Raw genomic sequence first — 26619 nt, forward strand, 5'->3', positions numbered from 1 at the left:
CTTTGACCCAACTGTTACAAGAGCTACCTGAACCCTGCAATGATGATCTGGAGTTCTTGTAGCATCAAACAGCTCTTGAGATGATTTTGCTGGGCTGGCCAGCACTGGACAAATAATCAGTTGTTTAAAAATCAATGCCACTTGTACATTGTTTTCCTTAAACACTTGCCGACAGCAATACAAATATATTGGCTGCAGCTTTCAAGTTGCGTTAGCGGGGCTATGGCTGAAGCTATCAGCCATAAGAGAAGATAAAAATACCAGCAAAATAACCCCACAGGTCAAGCACCATCTTTCCACTTTTGTTCAAATATATCACCTTTATTTGTAGGCACTACTATTTTTTCTTTTTCAAAGATGTGGAAAAAGTCAACAGTTTTAATGGAATATACTTACTTTTTCACATTACTGTACGGTTCAAGCACTTACTAAACTGGCTAAATATTAAAGTATATGGGGTAGGCGCTACTCTATAGATGTAAGTTCAATGGTAGTGTGTTCGCAATATTTTAAAATGTACATAAAAGGTATTCAACAAATAAAAAACATATAAGGTGACCAGTGCTTTCGTGAGTGTTCCACCTAAGGTGCTATCCAAGATGTGAAACAATTATTGAACAAGTACCTAGTTCCTCCACTAGGGTCAGTATTGTTCCAGTGCTTACAGTTATAAGTATTAATGATATATTTACATAAATGTACCAATTGTAAACAAAGTGTTGGAGTGCCACTAAAAAATAAAATATAAATAACCGTATTTTTTTAAAAAAAATAATGCCTTATGATATCATGCAGTACCAGCTTCTACATGCTTGAGAAAATTATGAAGTGCTAGCATATAAAGTGCTTAGTACATAAATGGCATACATATAATAAAATCTCTTATAAGTTAGTGATGGTGTCAAAAAATTGATAAATTAAAAACATAGTCCACAGTTCAAAGTGCTAAATGCAATACAATCCGTGTTATAGTGATCTGGCAATGATGAAAAAAATGATGGGACCACTGGTTGACAGTAGTGCTTAATCCTCCGTGCTCCTTAGTGCATACAAGGCTATGCCGTGCTGTCCCACTAAGGTATCGCACTCACCACAGACGTACCCCTGCAGGGGTGTCAGGCCTTATGTGCAGTAAGGAAGTTCCTCCAGATCATCTGTCCTTCTTATGCGCCTCACATGGAAAGATATATTTGACAAACCATGGTGTAGTATATCCAGAATTTATTAAATAAAACACAGTATCCACTCACAGTTTGGCAGTATGGCATACGCTAGTCAGTATCACGGCGGATGGCAGATGCCCTGGACTGTAGAATGCACAGACATCCGCCGTGATACTGACCAGCGTATGCCAAACTGTAAGTGGATACTGTGTTTTATTTAATAAATTCTGGATATACTACACCATGATCTGTCAAATATATCTTTCCATGTGAGGCGCATAAGAGGGATGGAGGATACGGAGGAACGTCCTTACTGCGCATAAGGCCTGACACCCCTGCAGGGTTACGTCTATGCGGTGAGTGCGACACCTTAGGGGGACAACATGAACAGCATGGCATAGCCTTGAATGCACTAAGGAGCACGGAGGATTAAGCACTACTGTCAACCAGTCGTCCCATCATTTTTTTCATCACTGCGAAATCACTATAACACGGAATGTATTGCATTTAGCACTTTGGACTGTGTATTTAATCAATTTTTAGACCCCCATCACTATTTATTAAATAAAACACAGTATCCACTTACAGGTTGGCAGTATGGCATACGCTAGTCAGTATCACGGCGGATGGCGGATGCCCTGGACCGTGGAACGCACAGACATCCGCCGTGATACTGACTAGCGTATGCCATACTGCCAAACTGTAAGTGGATACTGTGTTTTATTTAATAAATTCTGGATATACTACACCATGGTCTGTCAAATATATCTTTCCATGTGAGGCGCATAAGAGGGATGGAGGATACGGAGGAACGTCCTTACTGCACATAAGGCCTGACCCCCCTGCAGGGGTACGTCTATGTGGTGAGTGCGATACCTTAGGGGGATGGCACGGACAGCACGGCATAGCCTTGTATGCACTAAGGAGCACAGAGAATTAAGCACTACTGTCAACCAGTGGTCCCACCATTTTTTTCATCACTGCGAAATCACTATAACATGGATTGTATTGGATTTAGCACTTTTGACTGTGGACTGTGTATTTAATTTATCAATTTTTTGACACCATCACTAACTTATAAGAGATATTATATGCCATTTATGCACTAAGGCGCACGTTATATGCTAGCACTTCATAATTTTCTCAAGCATGTAGAAACTGGTGCTGCATGATATCATAAGGCTTCATTAAAAAAAAAATATGGTTATTTATATTTTATATTTAAGTGGCACTCCAACACTTTGTTTACAATTGGTACACTTGGCACATTTATGTAAATATATCATTAATACTTATAACTGTAAGCACTGGAACAATACTCACCCTAGTGGAGGAACTAGGTACTCATTCAATACTTGTTTCACATCTTGGATAGCACCATAGGTGGAAGACTCACATCACGAAAGCACTGGTCACCTTACATGTTTTTTGTTTGTTGAATACCTTTATGCAAATTTTAAAATATTGCAAACATACTACCATTGAACTTACATCAGGGGCGCAACTAGATTTCTCAGGGCCCCGGTGCAAGAAATCATGAAGGGCCCCCCCCCCCCGTGGTGGGGAGGGGGGGTGTGATGAGTGGCGGCGCCGTGGTGGGGAGGGGGGGGTGATCAGTGGCGGCAGTGGTGGGGAGTGGGTTGTGATCAGGGGTGCCGTGGTGGGGAGGGGGGTGTGATCAGTGATGCCATGGTGGGGAGGGGGGTGTGATCAGTGGCGGCGGTGGTGGGGAGGGGGGTGTGATCAGTGGCGGTGGTGGTGGGGAGGGGGGGTGTGATCAGTGGTGCCGTGGTGGGGAGGGGGGTGTGATCAGTGGTGCCGTGGTGGGGAGGGGGGGGTGTGATCAGTGGCGCCGTGGTGGGGAGGGGGGTGTGATCAGTGGCGGCGGTGGTGGGGAGGGGGGTGTGATCAGTGGAGGCGGTGGTGGGGAGGGGGGGTGTGATCAGTGGTGCCGTGGTGGGGAGGGGGGTGTGATCAGTGGCGGCGGTGGTGGGGAGGGGGGTGTGATCAGTGGCGGCGGTGGTGGGGAGGAGGGTGTGATCAGTGGCGCCGTGGTGGGGAGGGGGGTGTGATCAGTGGCGCCGTGGTGGGGAGGGGGGTGTGATCAGTGGCGCCATGGTGGGGGGGGTGTGATCAGTGGTGCCGTGGTGGGGGGGGGGGTGTGATCAGTGGTGCCGTGGTGGGGGGGGGGGTGTGATCAGTGATGGCGGTGGTGGGGAGGGGGGGGGTGATCAGTGGTGGCGGTGGTGGGGAGGGGGGTGTGATCAGTGGCGCCGTGGTGGGGAGGGGGGTGTGATCAGTGGCGCGGTGGTGGGGAGGGGGGTGTGATCAGTGGTGGCGGTGGTGGGGAGGGGGGTGTGATCAGTGGTGGCGGTGGTGGGGAGGGGGGTGTGATCAGTGGTGGCGGTGGTGGGGAGGGGGGTGTGATCAGTGGTGGCGGTGGTGGGGAGGGGGGTGTGATCAGTGGCGGCGGTGGTGGGGAGGGGGGTGTGATCAGAGGTGGTGATGGTGGTGAAGGGGGGGTGAGATTAGTGGCGGCAATGGTGAAGGGGGTGGGATCAATGGCGGTGGTGAGGGGGGGTGATAGTTGGGAGGGGGGTGGGATCAATGGCGGTGGTGAAGAGGTGATAGTGGAGAGGGATCAGTGGGGGCAATGGTGGGGGGGGGGGGTGGAGGAGGGGTGGGATGTGGTGTCATCCTCCCCCACCACCACCACCTCTGTCTTACTGATCCCATCCCCCCACCACCACAGATCTCATCCCTACACCCCCCAACACCTCTGTTGTAGATAGGGATGAGATCTGTTCTGTGCCAGGCATGGGTCTGGGATCATTAAGAGGCAGCATTGCAGCAAGCCAGCAACAAGGGTGGAGTTTGGGATCAAAAAGGCAAGTTAGTTCACTTACAATTAGCACTTAGCAGTCGAGTCGGTTAGTCAGCTTCCCCCTCAGTCACTCAGCAAATCCAGGCAGGCACACTTCTTCTAGCAGGCACAGCATGCAGTCTCTTCGCACTTGAACTCCTCCTCCCCCTGCACTCTATTGGTGTCACTGCCTCACTGCATCAGCTCCGATTGGAGGATCGGCAGGGCTGGGGGCGGTGCAGGCAGCACAGCAGCAGATTGCAGCTTTACACAGAAAACTGGCCGTTTTAGACACGTCTCTACCGCCGCCCCCCCCCCCCCCGCACAACGATCGTCTCTCAGTCTCAGCCAGACAGCCACTAGCGAACACGGAACAGTCAGGCGGACAGACGGGCCCCCTCATGCCGCGGCCGCAGTAAGAGAACGGGGGCTGGCTGGCCCCCCTCAGGTAGCGGAACTCCAGGGCCCGGTCGCAAGCGCGACCGCTGCGACCCTGATAGTTCCGCTACTGACTTACATCTATAGAGTAGCACCTACCCCATATACCTTAATACTCACATATTCAGTTCCCCCACAGGGAACTTAGGGGTGGCAGCAACTCCATATCCATTTTACTTACTCACATCATCAAATTTTTACTCATATAATTTCCGTGGCATGGGATAACTTATTTTAAAATTCCTAAACTGGCTGAATGATGCATCAGGAATCCCACATTTGCTTTCCTGTAACATTTAGGTTTAGGTAGTCTAAACCTAGATGTAGCTAAATGGCTGGAATTTTTAATTGTTTTAATGATTGCCCCAGGTTTAAGAGTATCTAGGGAGCTCTAAAGAAGCAAAAACTGGTATTAATATATGATCACTAAAAGGTTTTCTTTAAAGGCAATGTTCCTCACCAATAGCTCCTAGAGCACTTATTGATAACTCCTTTAATTTGGGGCAACTGGAGTTGCTCATACTCCCCAATATTCGCTCCATCAGAGTGGGAAGGTATGGTTCAATCTTACTTCCTGTAAAAGAAAACAATTATAAAAGTGGTTTGCCAGTTATACATTCAAAATGTCAAATAAACACAAAATATTTCTTATGCAATAAACAACAAATTTATAAAAAAAAAAAAAACATGACTCTTGTGCAACAAAGCAAAGGCCACTAAAATAGGAAACAGTGGTTGCATTCAAATATGCGCTAAAGAGCAATTCTATGCAACAAGAGGAAATAACCGGTGTCCAGCTAACACTGCAACCTGTTTTTTTGAGCAATTCACTGCCGCAAGATTTCAGAAAGCATTTCACACGTGCAGTGGGTATGCCTGCTTCCTGAAGTATGTGCCCCACAAGTCCTTTTTTTCTTGCTTGATGTATCACCAATCGGATTGAAACTTACAAGGCAGATATAAATCTGACTAGTGACTGCACTCACACTTGTTTCATTGGGCATTTTGCATGTAAAAAGTCCACAAGAAGTTGGTGTGTTTGGGAATGCCTCCTCTGCATTCGCATTTGCAAACTGTGTAACCAGATGTGTACCTCATCCAATGCAAAAGATGTAGCAAAGGATCTTATGTAGGCGAAACAGGACAGAAGTTGCAAGCGAGGATGAATTTGCACAGACATACCATCATGGAACATAAAGAAGATAGTTTCTGCACACCTGTGGGACATCATTTTTCACAACCGGACCACACTATAGAAGACCTCAATGTTTTCGTTCTTAAAGGGAATTTCAGAACTATATAGGAAAGGAAAACTTTTGAACTAAGAATGATACTTCTTTTTGGCACAAAAAATAACGGCCTAAATTTAGATATGGGTTTCCTTACTCATTGTTCTACAGTTTTACGACCCCCTCTGTGACTATCCCCCCCCCCCCACTCCATCCCCCCAGTCTATAGCTCTCCCTCTGTCTGATCGCACTAACTATGCTAGTTTTATTACCATTGCCAGCTACATTTGTTTATATTTGTTTGGTTTTCGCTTTTTTTTTTTTTAACCATTCTGCTAAACATTTTATGAATCAGTACTGCTCGGATCTTGATGAAGGGGCCATACCCCGAAAGCTTGTCCTGAAAAATTGTATGTTAGTGCAAATAAAAAAAGTATTACGGACAGTACTCCATTGTCTCTTCTGCATTAGAGGTTCCCAAATCTCTGATAAACCTCAGTGGGGTGGTATGGTGTACTATAGCTGTGCAAGGATTTAAAGCTAAATGTCTAAACAGGCAGACTGAGTTCCCTGTGCATTTTGTAAACAAAACGTCCTACAACGTAGTAGGCATCATATGGTGCAACATCATAAATTAATAGTTACCTTGAAAATGTGGAGTTCCTAGAAGTGCCTATGCCAAATTTTGGCTAACTAAAAATTTGGCACTTGCATAGATTAGCATGCCCCCTATATGACAGTGCTTGAACCAACAATTACCTACATAGTGTCACTCCAAAGACATGCTGGTAGGTTAATTGGATCCTGTATAAAAAAAAAAAAAAAATGGCCCTACTGTGTATGTATGTGAGTTAGGGACCTTAGATTGTAAGCTCCTTGAGGGCAGGGACTGATGTGAATGTGTAATGTATATGTAAAGCGCTGCGTAAATTTACAGCGCTATACAAGTACCTGAAATAAATAAAAATAAATAGTGTCTACCAATATTACTACTAAGTTCTGATTCACATAGAGTCACTGATCCTGCAAGTCTTTTCAGGGGGATCATTACATTTTTTGAAGAGCAAAGTGACTTACTATAGAGTATGGGTTGAATGAGATTATGGTAGTGATGACAATAAAAGAAATGGTCAGCATAAATTTATAACACTCAGCTCTCAGTTTTAGGGGTATCACGGGGACAATTTTCTAATCAACATTTTATAATCCTTTCAATTCAAATTAAAATAGTACATATATGGAAAATGTGAACAAAATCCTGTTGACACTAGATCTTAGTGTCTGAAGGAGGTAGACACTTTAAATAAAAGCAGAGTTAATGAAAACTAGGGGAGAGGTATGAAGAAGTTTCCAAAGCTAACCTCATTGTCTAAAATTGCCAATCCTCTTGGTTTAGTGTCCTGAGACAATGACTTGATACAACTGCGAATAAAGACTTTGATCCTTCTAAGCCAGCATAACAGCCTGTCAAAGGGTAAGGGGCGGCACTGTCACCCCAGGCTGTGCCTCTGAGTCGAAACTACAAACACTATATATCATCCTTTCTCATCTTCACTACATAGAGGGTAGGTGTTCTATAGCTGACATAAAATAGCAGAGGTTTATAACACTGTTTGAGATTTCACTGGCAGGATCAACAGGTGTTTTTCTGTACTCGTAGGAACGTTACTTAGCCTGTAGGCAGTCACCACATCTAAGGACTGGTACGCTGAAATAATTGGATTTTTGTCTTACCATAAAATCCTTTTCTCTGATGTTCATTGGCAGACACAGTTCCAGAATCTTCTTGAACATTGGGTCATGCTGCCCCCTACAGGAGTAGGAGACTAGGCAGAAAAAAACTTTACCACGCCTATGGGGCAGTCCCAGGGGGTATACTCCCACTTCCTGCTATTGGCATTCAGTTTTGTTGCAAGCAGTGTCAGAAGAACAAATAATCCAACTCAACAGAGAGATGGGTGCTGTGTCCGTCAAACATCAGAGAGAAGGATTTTACTGTAAGACAAAAATCCAATTTTCTCTTTGGTTCATTGACGGACACAGCTCTAGAATCTTTTTGACCATTGGGATGTCCCAAAGCAGTATCAAACATGAGGGGTGGGAAAAAACACAGCAGAAAAAAATTCCCAAAGGCTAAACCTTGCCAACTAGGTAACACGGAGCTCAACTTGAAAACAACACACCCTCAAAGAGATCCAAGTCCTCTCAAACAGCGGCCTGCAAAACCTTGCGGCCAAAAGTGGCATCCGCAGATGCCAACGCATCTAGTTTGTAAACTTTTGTGTAAGTGTTCACAGACAACCAGGTGAGCGCCTTGCAAACCTGCAACACTGATGCCTGATAGCGGAAGGCCCAGGAGGCACTAAGCACCCACGTATAATAATACATCTTAACAGGGAAAAGAAAGAACCCGACCCTTGCTTCAATAGGCCTGCATTACCATCTGTCTGATCCATCTGGAAATGGTCACGGCAGATGCGGTCAACCCCTTGCGAGGTCCAAAGTGAGTCTAATTTCCTAAACGACTCGGTTGCTGCCAGGTACTCCCTGATTGCCTGAACCAGATCCAGAGAATGCAAGGTTATCTCCTTAGGATGCTAAAGCTTAGCACACAGGGAAGGCAACACAATGTCTTCATTCAGATAGAAAGCAGACACAAATTTAGGAAGGAGCGGCTGACAAGGGCGAAGCACCACTTTATCTCTGTGAACCACCAAATAAGGTGGACAAAACAAAGCTGCCAGCTCGGACACCCAGAGTGCGGAAGTAATCGCCACCAAGAAGGCTACCTTCTGGGACAATGTAAGTAGAGGAAGCTCATGAATATTTTCAAAAGGCGGTTTCTGAAGAACCGACAGTACCAAATCGAGGTCCCACGGAGGCAACGGAGACCGCATAGGTGGAGCCAAGGGGCGAACCCCCTGAACAAAAATGTGGACCAAGGAATGCACAGCCAAAGGAGCTTGAAAGAAAATCGCTGAGACCGAAACCTGGCCCTTAATGGTACCCAAAGCCAGGCTCTGTTCCACACCTCTTTGGGGGAACGCCAAAATTTAAGCCACCGAAAAGGAACTGAGAGAAACCCCCAGAGACTCACACCATGCAATGTACGACTTCCAGATGCGATGGTAAATCTTTCTAGAGGTAGATTTTCTAGCCTTCAACAGTGTGGGAAACACAGAGCCAGACAACCCCCTATTCTTCAGCACCTGGCTTTCAACAGCCAAGCTGTTCAAGCCAGCCACTGTAAAGCAGAATGGAAGATCTGCCCTTGGGCCAACAGGTCTTCTCAGAGAGGGAGTCCCCAAGGGACATCGGCAACCAGCCATACCAGATCTGTATACCAAGACCGGCGAGGCCAGTCTGGGGCCACAAGGATGACCAGAATTCCTTCTGCCTCTATCCTCCGCAGAAGTTTTGGCAGAAGTTTGAGAGAGGGAAAGGCGTATATCGGATGGTACTGGCCCCAAGGGGCCACCAGTGCGTTGGCTAGAGGATCCCGAAACCTCCTCACGAACCTCTGCACCTTTCTGTTGAGACGAGAGGCCAACAGGTCCACCTCGGGAGTTCCCCACCAGAGACACAACTGATGAAACACCTCCGGATGAAGAGACCACTCCCTTTGGTCCAAAGCCTGTCGACTGAGGTAATCCGCCTGCCAATTTTCCACCCTTGGAATATACACAGCAGAGAGGGCTGGAACGAAAAGTTCCACCCACCTTAGAATACCGGCTACTTGTCGAGCCGCAAGGATAATCTTCGTGCCCCCTTGCTGATTTACAAATGCCATGGCCGTGGCATTGTCCGACTGAATCCGTACCGAACACCCCTGAAGATGAAACGTCCAATTGGCCAGACAAAGTCTGATCGCCCAAAGTTCCAGTACGTTGATCAGTAGTCTGGACTCCTCAAGAGTCCAAATCCTCGGAGCACAATCCGTGCCCAAAACACCTTCCCACCTGGAAAGGCTTGCCTCCGTGGTGACCACCGTCCAGTACAGGGGAAGGAAGGATTTTCCCTGTCGAAGGGCCGAGAACTGAAGCCACCAAATCAGGGACCTCCTCGTACCCCAGCTCAGCAGTATCAGATTGTCTAGAGACTGTGGATTCTTGTACCACTTGCCAAGAATCTCTCTCTTCAGAGGTCTCATATGGAACTGTGCAAACGGAACCGCCTCAAAGGTAGACATCATCAGGCCTAGTGCCTGCATGCAAGTCCTGAGAGACCACCGACTGCTGGAAAACAGAAGTCGAATGGCATCCTGCAGCTTCTAGAGAGCTTGTCCAGCGGAAGAAACACCCTGGCTGAGGCCAAGTCCAGAGTCAGACCCAGAGAGTCCAACTTGGTGGACGGAACCAGAGCAGACTTCTGGAAATTTAAAGTCCAACCGAAATCCAGCAGAGTCCGCACAGTGACGTCCAGGCTGTCCTGCAGAGCAGTCGGAGACTCTGCTCACAGGTCGTCAAGGCACCCCAGCATCGCAATCCCCTGCTGTCGCAACAATGCTGACAGAGGGGCCAACACTTTTCTGAACACCCGAGGACCAAAAGGGTAACGCCACAAATCAATAATGCTCCTCGCCCACGGCAAAGCAGAGAAAACGCAGATGACCGACATATATTGGAATATGAAGGTAAGCATCCTTGATATCGATAGAGGCCAGAAGATCCCCTTGATGAAGGAATAGTTCATATTCCCATTGCACACCTTCCTAGATTTAGGCACATCAGTTATGGGTGCTGCAGCCATCACCAGCTGGACACTGGATCTATCACAGATACATACATATTCGCCAGCATACCATGGATCTTGCACAGAAGTCCGAAGAACTTTTTTTATTGCAAAAAGATCACATCAGGATAGATGCAACATTTCGGAGTCATGCAGGACCCCTTGATCACATGCCTGACGAAGGGGTCCAGCGTGACTCCGAAACGTTCCATCATGTGCTGGCGAATATGTATGTACTCCTTGATGAAAGGACCCCACTACCGTGCGAATGGACTCCATCCTAAATTTTTGTACCCTCACAAAGCAGTTCAAGGCCTTGGGATCCAGGATTGGATAAAGCTTGCCTTCCTTCTTGAGAACTGTAAATAGGTTTGAATAAAAACCCTTAAAGCTTTCCGATTCCGGAACCAATACAAGAAAACCTCTCAGGCGATCTTGGGACAAACATAAGTTGGAAGGAAAGAACCTTGCCAGAGGCAAACCCGGAAACTCGATCTTGTTGCAACACTAGAGGCCCACCGCTGAAATCCCCGCCCCTAAGGCTCCAAAAACATGGCCGCCGCTCTATTCAATAAAAAACTACTAGGAAATGGTCGCTGGACTACACAAACATGGCCTCCGATATATACAGCAGCCATCCACAACAAAATGGCAGCTCCACTGGGCTCCCGGGACCCCCAGGAACGCATGAACTGTAAGGAGAAGCCCTGGCATTCCCACCAAAAAAATGCATGTTTGGCAGCAGCCGGCAGCACACCCCCACCCCCATTACACTCGACACCCCCAAACCGGGTTTTCAGGTATGGTCACCCCTGGGGGGGGGGGGGGAGTGAGGAAAGCTAGTATGGGCGAATGGGGAGTGGTCCACAGGGGACCCTAGGGATTTTGGGTGGAGACACTATGTGGGAGGGAGGTCCAACCATCAAAGGGAAGGGTCCACGTCCACCCCAAAAAGGCCACCCGGGGGAGGGGGGATACTACTTACCACACCATATAACCGGGTGGGCACCACTCCAGGCAGACCATCGCACCATTGGAATGGGGGTGCTGCGGGCAAATGGCAAGCTGCGACTCAGGCTTGGCCAGGTCGTATGCATCCTCGCCAGATGTTTAACTCATCAGCCAGCCCCCGTCCCGTGGGGCTATGTCACGGCCAACCTAGGGCAGAACTGAGGCCTGCACGCACTCGCTGGCAGGACTGGGAGACCATAAGGATCTATGATATCCAGTCTGATGCCCAGTCCAGCAGTTGATTGTAGTTCTCACAGGAACAGAAAAAATAAAAGAGGAAAAAAATTCCATTTAAAAAAGGATCTAAAAAAAGGTCCTAGAATTTTTCCTAGCAAGGAACTAGGTCCTTACTCCTCACTAGGCAGAAAAAAACTGAATGCTTATAGCAGGAAGTGGGAGTATTCCCCCCCCCCCCCCCTTGGACTGCCCCATAGGCGTGGTAAAGTTTTTTCCTGCCTAGTGTCCTACTCCTGTAGGGGGCAGCATAACCCAATGGTCAAGAAGATTCTGGAGCTGTGTCCGTCAATGAATGAAAGAGGAATTTTATTTTTTTTATTCTTGGTTCACATACATTTTCAAAATTTCTCTACTCTATCTACTCCCCTGTATCTAAGAGCATTTATTAAATTACAATTTAAAATGATCATCAAGTCACAAAGGGCAAACGTATAAAATCATATCACAGAAAAAGTCTATAAAAAAATATTCATGACAAATTCCTTGTGTGTGTGTGTATGCTCAATACCTTGTATACACATTCATCATTTGCAATCCTAGCATACTATTCATAGCAGTATCATTATATATGTAGGTTGTAGCCTCAGCTCTCACCAAGGTTCTCCACGAAGTTCTCAAGGGCGAAATAAGCTTTGGTGAGGTGAGACGTATGAGAAGGATCCACACGTGACAAATACTCCAGGAGCAGTGGGAGCACAGAATCTGCATAGCTACTGATATCCGGCTACGAAAGAGAGAGCGAAGAGGTTATATTAGCAAGTGACAGCGGGAAAAAAATGAAATAAATATGCAGGGAGGGGGAGAGAGGGAGGGGGAGAGGGAGAGAGGGGAGAGGGGGAGAGGGAGAGAGGGAGGGGAGAGGGGGAGAGGGAGAGAGGGAGAGAGGGAGAGAGGGAGGGGAGAGGGGGAGAGAGAGAGGGGGAGAGAGAGAGAGAGAGAGAGAGAGAGAGAGAGAGGGGGGGGAAGAGGAGAGAGAGAGAGAGGGGGGGGAAGAGGAGAGAGAGAGAGAGAGAGAGAGAGAGAGAGAGGGGGGGAGAGAGAGAGGGGGGAGAGAGAGAGAGAGAGAGGGGGGGGGAGAGAGAGGAGAGAGAGAAGAGAAGAGAGAGAAGAGAAGAGAAGAGAAGAGAAGAGAAGAGAAGAGAAGAGAAGAGAAGAGAAGAGAAGAGAAGAGAAGAGAAGAGAAGAGAAGAGAGAAGAGAAGAGAAGAGAAGAGAGAACAAACAAACCTCCATAGAAAAAAGTAGGCTTCCCCTCAGCAGAGGGAAGAGGTCTACCACTTAAGGACACTGTCAGAAAACTAAAGATAGCTGGGAAATACGAACGTTACCTGTAGATGTTCAGAAAACTGTCCCAAGGCATATAGGGCTGCATTTCTGACAACATGGCTATCATCTGAGATGGCCTGGCAAACCAATTGCAGCATAGACTGGAGGTGCCTACAGAAGAAATGTTTTTAAAAAATTGTGTACAAATAAAATGAACCTAAAGACCCTTTTACCAGCATAAGAGTCGGTATTCAAAATCCACAGGCAAGTACATCCTGTATAAAAAACAATTTTATCCACTGCATGGTATACTGTAAAGCAGGGTCAGCAACCCCTAGTTAATGGCCAATTGAATGGTAGATCGCAGTCTGGACTTGCTGATCCACCATTCCAGAGCATCAAACAAGAGTGCAATGCAGAGGGACTACATGTATATTTGGAACTATAGTAGGGAGCAAAAGCCAGATAGGTCGATGCCTCCTCTATAGTGCTGGATCCTGTCCAATGCCATGAGTGATACCAACTGCACTCCACCTCTTATCCCAGCTAGGGGTCTGCAGAGTGGTGCCAGCAGCAGGAAAGGAGAGATATTCAGGTCAGTGTGAAGCAATACACTGGGCGTAATAGTATAAGACTACTTTCACATGATGCGCTGCTGTTTACCCACACTGCCGATGCAGCGCAGTGCTGTGCATTTGTGACTTTCCTGGGTTAACTGGGCTTAGCCATACACTTCTATTACATCCTGCAGATTTGCTGTGCTTAGCCAAAGACTTCTATTATATCCTGTGGTTTTGGTGCACTTTCTGAATGCAGGAGTTTATATGCACTTTTGGAATGCATGAGTTTTGCATTCCAAAAGGGAGGGAGGGAGAGGGAGGGAGACACACAGAAAGTGTGTCAGTGAAAGGACACTGTGTGTGACACAGAGTGCGTCTGTTTCCCTTCCTCATAGGCACCAAACCTGCAGGATACAACAGAAGTCTATGGCAAAGCGTAGCTAACCCAGGAAAGTCGCAGATGCACTGCGCTGTGCTGCAGTGCCGGTAAACCACAGCACATAAGTGGAAATGTTCAAATTGGGCTCAAAGTGTCAATATTTTGTGTGGCCACCATTAATTTCCAGCACTGCCTTAACCCTCTTGGGGATGGCGTTTACCAGAGCTTCACAGGTGGCCACTGGAGTCATGTTCCACTCTTGCATGACATCATGGAGCTGGTGGATGTTAGAGACCTTGAGCTCCTCACCTTCTGTTTGAGGATACCCCACAGATGCTCAATAGGGTTTAGGTCTGGAGACATGCTTGGCCAATCCATCACCTTTACCCCCAGCTTCATTAGCAAGGCAGTGGTCGTCTTGGAGGGGTGTTTTGGGTCATTATGTTGGAATACTCCCCTGTGGCCCAGTCTCTGAAGGGAGGGGATCATGCTCTGCTTCAGTAGGTCACAGTATATGTTGGCATTCATGGTTCCCTCAATTAACTTTAGCTCCCCAGTGCCGGCAGCAGTCATGCAGCCCCAGACCATGACACTCCCACCACCATGCTTGACTGTAGGCAAGACACACTTGTCTTTGAACTCCTCACCTGTTTGCCGCCACACACACTTGACATCATCTGAACCAAATAAGTTTATCTTGGTCTCATCAGACCACAGGACATGGTTCCAGTAATCCATGTCCTTAGTCTGCTTGTCTTCAGCAAACTGTTTGCGGCTTTCTTGTGCATCAGCTTTAGAAGAGGCTTCCTTCTGGGACGACAGCCATGCAGACCAATTTGATGCAGTGTGCGGCTGACGCCCCCACCCCTTCAACCTCAACAGCAATGCTGGCAGCACTCATACGTCTATTTCCCAAAGACAACCTCTGGATATGACGCTGAGCACGCACTCAACTTCTTTGGTTGACCATGGCGAGGCCTGTTCTGAGTGGAACCTGTCCTGTTAAACTGCTGCATAGTCTTAGCCACTGTGCTGCAGCTCAGTTTCAGGGTCTCGCCAATCTTCTTATAGCCTAGGCCATCTTTATGTAGAGCAAAAAAAATTTTTTTCTTAAGACCTCAGAGAGTTCTTTGCCATGAGGTGCCATGTTGAACTTTCAATGACCAGTATGAGAGAGTGAGAGCAATAACACCAAATTTAACACAAGTGCTCTCCATTCTCCCCTGAGACCTTGTAACCCTAACGAGTCACATATTTGTTTTATTTTATTTTGTTTACATGCATTGATTAGAAGCCTTACACTTGAATTTTTTTTGCAGGATCCACTGTAGGGATTAACAAGAATCTTGGTGATCATCTCAGGCCTAAGGAAAAATCTGCATTAGCCCCTGGAAACTGGCTACAATATCATAAAGATAAGGATCCAACTCCCTATCAGTGTCCCTCTATCACACGCTATCTCACACTTTTTACTTTTTCTCTCACTCTGTGTGCCCCTCTCTCTCTCTCAATCTCTGGGTGACAGAGTGGGAGAGAGTGACAGAGAGAGAGACAGTGGAGTCACTGTGCCTCCATTTCACTCACTCTGTATCACAGAGAGTGTGTCAGTGAAAGGACACTGTGCGTGACACAGGGTGCATCTGTTTCCCTTCCTCATAATCTGTGTAACACACGCTCCATCATAGTGTCAAAGCTTCTCATTCTCACACTGTCACACCGTGACTCTCTGTGACACACACTCTTTATACTACTCACCCTCTCACAATCTATGTGTCACTCCATCATACACTCCCAGTAAGACAGAGACTCTGTCTGTAACACTCATCCACACGGTCACCCATTCTTATATACCCTTTGTGTCACTTGACCTGTCTCACACTATGTGAGAGAGAGAGACACACACCACAACTACTGCTGGGAACCCGCACATGGCTCCTACTCCCCTGCCCCCAATGAGTATCTTTGAAAACGAAATAGAACCCACATGTTTTATTTGGTAAGAGTAAAGGTAAACCCCATGGTGCATTTAGAATCATGTGGGTTCTAAGTCTGTTTTTAAAGATGCTCATTGGAGGCGGGGGAGTGGGAGTTATGTACGGGTTCCCAACAGTGATTGTGGTTCTCAAACCAGGAATTGGAACAACTGGCCGTGGCAACTAAAATGCCGCTGGCAACCTATACATATTTCCTACACAAAAGGACCCCCCTCTCCTTTCTTCCCTGTAGTACCCTATATTCAATGGAGAGGATTCACACGGTTTGTGACAGAGAGAGTGACACTCCGTCCCACACTCTCTGTGAAAGACAATCTCTCACATAGTGTCAGTCATTGTGCATCTCTCTCGCTCTCATAGTGCGAGTCAGTGTGCCTCTCGCTCTCTCTCACACATAGTGTAAGACAGGTGAGGTGACACAAAGGGTAAAAGAATGGGTGACAGAGTGGATGAGTGTCACACACAGTGTCTGTGACATACTGGGAGTGAATGATGGAGTGACACAGAGATTGCGAGAGGGTGAGTAGTACAAAGAGTGTGTGTCACTCTCTCTATGTCACGGTGTCACAGAGTGTGAGAATGAGTGAGCGTGAGTTACACAGAGATTACTAGGAAGGAAAAGAGCTGTGTGTACTGTACTCGACAATATTCCTGCAATTTCCCAATAAGAATAGTTTCCATTGCACGCATGCGTAGAGAGCGAGACAGAAACTGACATTTAGATTCTACAACCTCCGCACACTGTCTCTCGTCGGCTAAAATGCATTCGACAAACTGCGCATGGCTGTGTAATCGTCACGCCAGCTGATCGAGATATTAGCTGGAGTGACGTTACGTATTGCGCATGCGCAGTTCGTCGAATGCATTTTTTGACGGGAGGCATTATTCGATAGAACACCGGCATTTCTGATCTTCACCATCCTCAATGTGGCGCTTTGAGAGCAGGAGGATTGGGGAGGCAATATCAGCCCAGCGAAAGCCTCAGATATGGTAGGATCTTTGAAGATTAAGTGCAGCGAGATAGAGCTTTGAAATTTCGCTGCTCACATCCCGGAAGTCAGTCACGCCCCCCTTGTCTAGCAAAGGTACTTGCAGACATCTTATTTTGTCTGCTTCCATATTTTTTGCTTGAAAATTTTTTAAATGGTTAGCAGGTGTATCCTTAATTATGGAAGTTTCATTTCATCAGTTATTTTTGTTTAGACTATCTTCTTTTGAAAATGTTTAAATGATTTTGGAGTCAATGATTCAAACAAGTACAAAAGATTATGGGTTCAGACTTTCCCAAGGCTTCACTAGCTGCTAGCATTTGCTAAATTAGTGAAAGTATTGAGGCTAGGAAACTGGACAAAGACCCATAACTGCCGCTTCCACAGACCCTGAAAAACTGTTTCTTCTATTTTCTTGTTAAAGGTTTCCCTTAAGTCCAACAAACAAGCTTTTATTCAGACTTTCACTCAGACATTTAATTTATGTTTGGATGCCACTATAGCAGCCCCAGGCTACTCTGCAGTCCCACAATGCTGCATTGATCGAGTGACATTAATTTCAGGCACCCATCGATCATGCAGCACTACAAAAACATGTCCCATTTACTGAAAGCATGCCTTTTTTTTTTTTTTTTCAATGTTCAGTATTTTGACACACACATAAAAGGACACCTTGTCATAATACACAAGTTGGGGCAAATGTGGAAAATTGTGTTTGTATAAATAGAATGGAGGACCTTTCTGCGTTCTAGGTGTCTATTTAAAATATTCCACTATAGTAATATTATTCAGAATATGCAGTCATCAAACATACTTGTTTCGAATGTGATCCGCGCAGCCCTCACTGAGAACAGCAAGGCACATTAGACCAGCTTTCCGCTCATAGGGATTTTTGCTAAGGAGACATGGCTCCATGAGTGGGGTCTAGAAAAAAAAAAAGAAAAAGTCTAGCTAGGCATGTAAAGAATCAATCATAAAAAGGTGACATTCTTATAACTTCCCAATACATGGAAGTTCCACTGGTGTTTAACAATATAGCTACAGTTTCAGTGACTAAAAAACAGCAGCCAGTGCATAAATGGCAGAGGTACTACGTAGACAAAAACAAATACCACAGACAGATAATAAAAGTTATTAGCAAATGCTTATTTACCAATTGGGAAAACAATTTCTCAGGAGGCAGATGAAGGGCCAGGATATCAATAACCTAAAAAACAACAATATTCAAATTAAAAACATCATCACCACCACACATTAAGAGACTGTATTTGACATATATCTCCACTGACCTGGACTGCATAGTGTTTGGGTAACTGCACCTCAGCCTGATCTTCCAATAACTCATCTTCTTCATCTTCCTGGTCTTCAGGGTCTAACTGCCCAGGAGGAGGCTCAGCACACATGATGGGGAAAACTGCATTGAGGATCTGAGGCAGCAACTTCTGCTTCAAGATGGACTAAGGCAAGATAAGGTACTAGTTATTGTATCAAAACCAACTTAATAGAAGAAAGGTAAAGGAGGGTACAAAGATTAGGACTACACTTAAATGGTGGTTTAATGCCAGAAATTCATTGTCTCGTAAAAGGATTTTCTCTCCTTATCAAGACTAAAGTCAAGTAAATAAGACATTTTGCCTGTGAATATTTTATATTTTCACAAGCAGCCAGCCGGCAGCCACCTTTTTTATTTTTTTTTTACGTTTTTTTTTTTTATCTGTTGTAAAATATATATATATATATACAGTGGGTACGGAAAGTATTCAGACCCCCTTAAATTTTTCACTCTTTGTTATATTGCAGCCATTTGCTAAAATCATTTAAGTTCATTCTTCTTCCTCATGAATGTACACATAGCACCCCATACTGACAGAAAAACACAGAATTGTTGACATTGTTGCAGATTTATTAAAAAAGAAAAACTGAAATATCACATGGTCCTAAGTATTCAGACCCTTTGCTCAGTATTTAGTAGAAGCCCCCTTTTGATCTAATACAGCCAGGAGTCTTTTTGGGAAAGATGCAACAAGTCTTTCACACCTGGATTTGGGGATCCTCTGCCATTCCTCCTTGCAGATCCTCTCCAGTTCTGTCAGGTTGGATGGTAAACGTTGGTGGACAGCCATTTTTAGGTCTCTCCAGAGATGCTCAATTGGGTTTAAGTCAGGGCTCTGGCTGGGCCATTCAAGAACAGTCACGGAGTTGTTGTGAAGCCACTCCTTCGTTATTTTAGCTGTGTGCTTAGGGTCATTGTCTTGTTGGAAGGTAAACCTTCGGCCCAGTCTGAGGTCCAGAGCACTCTGGAGAAGGTTTTTGTCCAGGATATCCCTGTACTTGGCCGCATTCATCTTTCCCTCGATTGCAAACAGTCGTCCTGTCCCTGCAGCTGAAAAACACCCCCACAGCATGATGCTGCCACCACCATGCTTCACTGTTGGGACTGTATTGGACAGGTGATGAGCAGTGCCTGGTTTTCTCCACACATACCGCTTAGAATTAAGGCCAAAAAGTTATATTTTGGTCTCATCAGACCAGAGAATTTTATTTCTCACCATCTTGGAGTCCTTCAGGTGTTTTTTAGCAAACTCCATGCAGGCTTTCATGTGTCTTACACTGAGGAGAGGCTTCCGTCGGGCCACTCTGCCATAAAGCCCCGACTGGTGGAGGGCTGCAGTGATGGTTGACTTTCTACAACTTTCTCCCATCTCCTGACTGCATCTCTGGAGCTCAGCCACAGTGATCTTTGGGTTCTTCTTTACCTCTCTCACCAAGGCTCTTCTCCCCCGATAGCTCAGTTTGGCCGGACGGCCAGCTCTAGGAAGGGTTCTGGTCGTCCCAAACGTCTTCCATTTGAGGATTATGGAGGCCACTGTGCTCTTAGGAACCTTAAGTGCAGCAGAAATCTTTTTGTAACCTTGGCCAGATCTGTGCCTTGCCACAATTCTGTCTCTGAGCTCTTCAGGCAGTTCCTTTGACCTCATGATTCTCATTTGCTCTGACATGCATTGTGATCTGGAAGGTCTTATATAGACAGGTGTGTGGCTTTCCTAATAAAGTCCAATCAGTATAATCAAACACAGCTGGACTCAAATGAAGGTGTAGAACCATCTCAAGGATGATCAGAAGAAATGGAAAGCACCTGAGTTAAATATATGAGTGTCACAGCAAAGGGTCTGAATACTTAGGACCATGTGATATTTCAGTTTTTCTTTTTTAATAAATCTGCAACAATGTCAACAATTCTGTGTTTTTCTGTCAGTATGGGGTGCTATGTGTACATTCATGAGGAAGAAGAATGAACTTAAATGATTTTAGCAAATGGCTGCAATATAACAAAGAGTGAAAAATTTAAGGGGGTCTGAATACTTTCCGTACCCACTGTATATATATATATATATATATATATATATATATATATTTACAGTACTCAATAGCTAAGGCTAACACGTATGGGGAATGTCAGAGCAGTGACTAATTCCTTATAAGAGGACTCTAGCCTAGGTTTTAAAAAGAGAAAGCATGACGGAAAAGGGGTATCCAGGAAGTAGCCATGCCTCTATCAGTAAACCAGTAAGTGGTTATCCATGGTGTGGCGAGACCAGGTTTGTGAGCTACACATAGTAAGATACTACTGTTTAAGGGAAGACAACCTTATTTATTAGTGAAGAAACAACATACAAAACCCCATACATAAAGCAAAACCCAATAACAAATGGTGAAGCATACATGCAAACGCAGTGAATAACTACAAGCTAATTCTGTACAAAATACCTCAGGGAAACAAGGGAAGTAGGACAAAGTTATTAGCGGAGTCTGCTGTGCTTAGCTCGCTTCTGGCGTCATATATCTAAAAGTAAAAGCTGCTCAATCACATATCTGATCTTGCCCTCCCTTCCTCTACAAAGCTGGTTCTCTCACAACTCGTATTGCATTTTTTGTTTTTAAGAGAAATTTACAATCGGACTAGTAAGCAACAACAGTGGGCCAAGCGCTTGACTCATGGTTGTAAAACAGCTCTATTGGCCTGAATGGCCAAGCTTGACAGGTGTTGCTGCATGTCAACTCATCTTGCCATATTAAATTTGCCACAGCATATGAACAGCCCCCTTTGGCTGTATTTCAGACTTTGGTTGGGCAGTGGTAAAACTGCAGCTCAACTGCCTGCTTTTACCACCCACCAGCCTTCAACTATGTGAGTATACGGCCCCAAACACACAATCTGTGGTGAGGGTCATGCACCCACCCTTGCATGGCTGTCAAATTGGGTGTCCAAACTGACAGGAATGGGACTGCCTGCATGGGGATGTACAGAGCACCTGTGCATAGCCATGCAGGCAAACATGGCCGTTGCACTGGCATACACTAAGGTAGGCCCGTGTGAACAAGGCCTTATAGTAGAACCCACCTTTTTAACTGGTTCCTAAAGGAAAGATCAATGTTCAATAACTATCAAACATACCAATGTTGTTTTCAGCTATGTTTTCATTTACATTGTGCCTACTAGCACATGTGTAGTGTATGCTACATTCGAATCCTGCCTCTGGTGATAACTGGCACAGTTGTCAATGTGTTTTTTGTTAGTTTTCAACAAAACTTTCAACAGCTGGTGTGCAGCACCATTGCAACCGCATATCTAAATAGATGATTAGATGAGCTTGGATGCATCTGCAGCCTCCCATCAATGAGACTCCTCCAGCCATATGCCCCGCACACTTTAGTGCTGACAGGACACTACCCCTATCATTTCTGTAGCCTTGTACTTTCTTGCTCACCCTCGTTTTGTTCTAGACATCTACTTCATTCCTGAGACATGTGTAGCATACCTTGTGGGTCCCCTGCTTGGAAATGAGGTTCTGTTTGTGAGGATGTGTGCGCATCCCAGGCCTTAGCCGGGATATAACACCCCTCTCCTCTCCTAGACACATGCATCAACGGCTATGCAAAGCCTGGCTCACATGGTCCTACGGTTGTTATGTGCTACCTGCGAGTGCCTGTGGCCTCCTACTTAACATTCTATGAACTGGAGATGTACAGTTCCGTTCCGTGTTTGTTATTTTCTTTGCCATTGAAGCTGCTTGTGCCTGGCACAGATAATCTGATGTTTTTTTCACCTCTTATTAGAAGATCCCGGGTGCAGCAGTCCTTCCAGGTGGGAGTGAGTTACTATTTTTTAATAGGAATAGTCCCTAAACCATTCAGCGGACACAAGATCAGGAACCTACACAGTTTGGTTAATATTTCACCCTGCTCTCTCCCCCCTTTTTTATTCTGTTTTTTAGACTAGATCCCATACCCTGGATATAGATGATCTACTGGATTTAACCTTCAAGCCTTTCTCTCCTCCCTCTCTCTCTTCCCCCCCACCCCCTTTCCACACAACACCCCCCTACGGGTGCTGGCTGGGATATTTGCCTATCTGCACGCATGCCACATTGACGCCGCCCCCCCCCCCCCCCTCCAAAATGAGCCTGAACAGCCCAAATAGATGCTCTCAGATATTATACCTTATGCACATACTGTCTGCCCACGCACTTAAAACCACAACATGCCCCAGCTCTTTCCACTCACTACTACAGAACATGGTATTGTAGTAATAACACGCTAAGCAAGTGCTTGGGTGTACACCCCTCCGTGCCTTTCCAACACTTGGCTGCATTCATAGACTCCTTATGACCACTTATTTTTTAAACGCAAACTCAGCAACCAAGTGTTCACATAAATGAAAACTTATCTCCCTAACCAGGGCCAAGTCAAATACCTTATGTCATTACTGAACCATCTGAAAAGAGTTAATGGAGGGACTTAGTGGTCATTTGGGGGGGGGGGGGGGGCCTTAACATGGATTTTAAACCACACCTAGACACATATTTGGGAAAAATTACCCACTCCCTGGCCCAAACCCAATAGGCTGGAATCCGCTCATACATTCCTTCAACTACGAGAAATGTGGAACAGTTTTCATCGCAGCCAAAAAAGATTACACATATTACTCTTTAGTTCATAACTACTATAGACAAATTGACTACTTTCTTACTTCCCATCATCTCTTGAAAACCCAAATTCCACCATCCGCTCCCACCTTTGGTTCGATCACTCCCCGCTATTCCTATCACTCAAAGTCCCCTCCACTTATAAAACTGTTCTCCACCAGGAGACTTAACCAGGCTTTACTTTCCGACATAGTTTTCCGAGCGGAGGTTTCAAAGACGATCTCCAACTTTCTAAACGATCATGCTGCAGATGAGATGATACACCTCTCCCAATAATATGGGTAGCCTTAAAGTGTTACTAAACCCAGGAGGACCCTGTATTCACTATATCTGGTCTCCCACAGTACACAGAACAAGGAAATGTAAGTATTTTAGTAAATATAAACTGCTAAATACCTTTTCTCATCAGCAGTATAAAGCAGTCTTATGACTTCTATCAGTGTCTGGTAAAGGTTGTAGGAGGAGTTTTCATTCTCATCTGACTGTCCTTTGAAGCTGCAGGACCCCTGGCCCTATGTCTGGACAGTGCTGATTGGCCCTGTGCTGATCTAATGCACCCTTCCAAGAAAAAAAAACTCTCTAGCAATACACACCAAAATGAGCATGTGCAGAGTGCCCCCAAGGCTCTGTACTGTCAGGAAATGGATTGGGGACTGTGAAAGAAGGGGAGGATCAGAGTACACAGGATCAAACAGCCTTTTTACACAATGTGCAGATTAACATCTTCGTTTCCACAGCAAATGTAACAAGCATGCTTTACTGCATATACAGACATATTTTACTGTTGTGGGTTTAGTAACACTTTAAATGCGTGAGCAGGGGAAAACTGGTCTCAGAAGCTACCCGCCTCAAACGGGCCAGATGCTCTGAATTATCCTCCCTATTTCAAGAAATCCCCCCCCCCCCTTCAGACGTAGGGAAAGCTTTTCAAGATTATTCTGACTTGTACAACCAATCTACCTGGACAGACTCCACTAACTCACGGAACCTATCGTCAAGACTCCAAAACTATACCAATGCCACAGCACTCCCCAAACTGACTGATGAGGCATGTGCAGACTTACCTCATTTTACAGTCCAGAAGTACAAACTACTATTGCCTCACATCTCTTAGGCAAGAGTTCAGGACCTGATGGGTTTACTGATGTTTTCTACAAACAATTTAAGGAAACCCTGGCCTCCATCCTATCCTTAGTGTTTAATTCAGCCTTTCTCGACAACCTTCCCTAAACAATCACAAGAAACTTACATCACGTTGATCCCCAATTCCTGAGCGGTGTATACATCTTCTTGGTACAAGTGTGATAAAAGCAGATACACCGCACTGGTGAAATGCATTGATAAATCAACCCTACTGGTCCATCTCAATGACTGCATTTTTCACAGCTCGGACAAACAATGGGTACTCTTTGAAAATTCACTTACCTCAATCTCACCTATTCCGCTCCCCTGGGATTTTCCCTTCCAGGAGACCCAGCACACCACATAAACATTCTAAATCCCCTCTCTTTTGTGGACCTGGTACTCTCCACTCAAAGATTTACACCTATCGACACTAACCCTAATTATGGGTAATCCCATGTTTGCACCAGACCTAACCAACTCTGCATTCCCTATGTGGTCTCAGGACCCAATGTCACCAATCTGCTTAGCAATGCACAATCACAAGCTTAAACCACTGGTCTTATTGATCACAAATTGCACTCTCTGCCTGGGATGGCTATGGCAATACTGCCAGCTTTATGACTTGGTCTCCTCTCTTTCCAGGGTTTCCAAGTTTAACAAAGACCTGCTCCCTTTTGAACATCTCTGTACACAGAAGGAACAACCCACACACCTGATTACAAAAATGTATGCCAGTTTCCTAAGTCATACACACTCAGGGACTTCCTACTACATCAGGGAATCGGAGATAGACCTGGAGACTAAATTCTCACGCGCGGATCTCACCAAGTTCTACACCCTTATACATAAATCCTGCATCTCTGCCACCTAAAAAAAAAAGTGTTATAAAATTCTTACATGATGGTACCGCTGCCCCAGGACACTCCATAAGTATTACAATTAATTCCCACTGAACTGCTGGGGATGCAGTCATCCTCATGGCTCCAAGCTTCATATTTGGTGGGCATATACAGAAATTCACAGCTTTTGGTCATGCATTTTCCACAGCAATAACACTCACTGACTCTCGCACCCACGTATCTATGCCTGTAGCCCTCTTAACACTCATACCAGGTTCTAGCTTGTCAGTCAAAAAGGAGCTATTATGTTTCTTCCTAATAGCAAGCAAGAATGTAATTGCCAGGCATTGAAAGTCAGTGGGCTCCCCCACGACTGCAGAATGGCTTGCTGAACTCACTTGTGTACAGCAACTGCAAGAGCTGTTAGCACAGCACTACGACAAATACTAAGCATACATGGTCACGTGGAGTCCAGATATTCTTTTTGGTCTCTTCTCAGATCTAAAACTTTTCTCCCGATTCAGGAAACCTTCAAAACCAAGTTTAGGCTTGGCATCTCCGATAAGTAAATGCCCTTCCCCACCCATCCTCTTTCCCTTCCTTCTCTCTTTACTTACCTTTACCAATAAACCTATTCTTTAGTCCATTTAACCTTTATGCATACACTCCGCTATGAGGTCGATACCCTCCTCTTAGAAATCATACAACTTACCTTGCTTTTGAGCTTAATGAGGAAGCGGATGCAATAAAGTGCTTTTACACGGAGGTCATCGGAGAGAGACTTATTCACAGCGATCTGAATCAACCAAAAATAAAGGTTACACTTACACAAAGCTCTCTTTTCTCTTCATGTGAATTCTTTCCTAGACTAAAGACTTTAAGAATGAGGAATAATAAGTGGTTTTAGCAGTTTTATTATTCATTTGCCACAACTACCGTGCCCCAAGTTTTCAAAGACAAGACGAGTCTGGAATACCAAAATTTCCAACCCCTTAGAATCATTCTAATGGCGTGCTTTTAGATATTCTCACCCAAACATTTCCTTTATGTTTTTATCAGACCCCCTTATGTGGTAATTTAAAAATATCTCAACAGGATTTAACTGCCAAAATAAGGATGCTGAAGGGAAAGTCTACAACATGAATTGCTAAGTACTGTGCATGTATATTATTTAACCACTTACGGACCGAGCCTATTTTTGACACTTGTTTATAAGTTAAAATCAGTTTTTTTTTTTTGCCAGAAAACTAGTTAGAACCCCCAAACATTATATATTTTTTTTGAGCAGAGACCCTAGAAAATAAAATGGAGATCGTTGCAATATTTTTTTTCACACAGTATTGGCACAGCGGTCTTCCAAACGCAATTTTTGTTTTGTAAAAAATAATTTTTTCGAATAAAAAAATAAGAAAACAGTAAAGTTAGCCCAATTTTTTTCTATAATGTGAAAGATAATGCTACGCAAAGTAAATAGATACCCAACATGTCATGCTTCAAAATTGCGCACGATCATGGAATGTCGACAAACATTGGTACTTAAAAATCCCCATAGGCGACACTTTAAAAATTTCTACAGGTTACTAGTTTAGAGTTACAGAGGAGGTCTAGGGCTCTAACGATCGCGGCGTTACCTCACGTGTGGTTTGAACACCATTTACATATGTGGGCGGGACTTGCGTATGCGTTCACTTCTGCGCGAGAGCTAACGGGGACAGGGCACTTTAATTTTTTTTTTCCTATTTAATCTATTAATTTTTATTTTTACAAAAAAATGTTTTGATCATTTTTATTCCTATTACAAGAAATGTA

General features: G+C 45.1%; 1 protein-coding gene across 1 annotated transcript in view; it reads right to left on the bottom strand.

Moving 5' to 3' along the window:
* Positions 1-26619, bottom strand: part of IPO4 (importin 4) — a 235985-nt gene that overhangs the window by 177284 nt on the left and 32082 nt on the right. The window contains exons 9-15 of the mRNA XM_082243128.1: positions 25523-25606; positions 18149-18316; positions 18013-18066; positions 17674-17783; positions 13000-13108; positions 12267-12396; positions 4925-5038 (exon numbers count right to left, since the gene is read on the bottom strand). Of these exons, the coding sequence (XP_082099254.1) occupies positions 4925-5038; positions 12267-12396; positions 13000-13108; positions 17674-17783; positions 18013-18066; positions 18149-18316; positions 25523-25606 (769 nt within the window). The remainder of the gene's footprint in view (positions 1-4924; positions 5039-12266; positions 12397-12999; positions 13109-17673; positions 17784-18012; positions 18067-18148; positions 18317-25522; positions 25607-26619) is intronic.

Source organism: Pelophylax lessonae, assembly GCF_965119305.1.
Source record: "Pelophylax lessonae genome assembly, chromosome: 1".
NCBI classification, from domain to species: domain Eukaryota; kingdom Metazoa; phylum Chordata; class Amphibia; order Anura; family Ranidae; genus Pelophylax; species Pelophylax lessonae.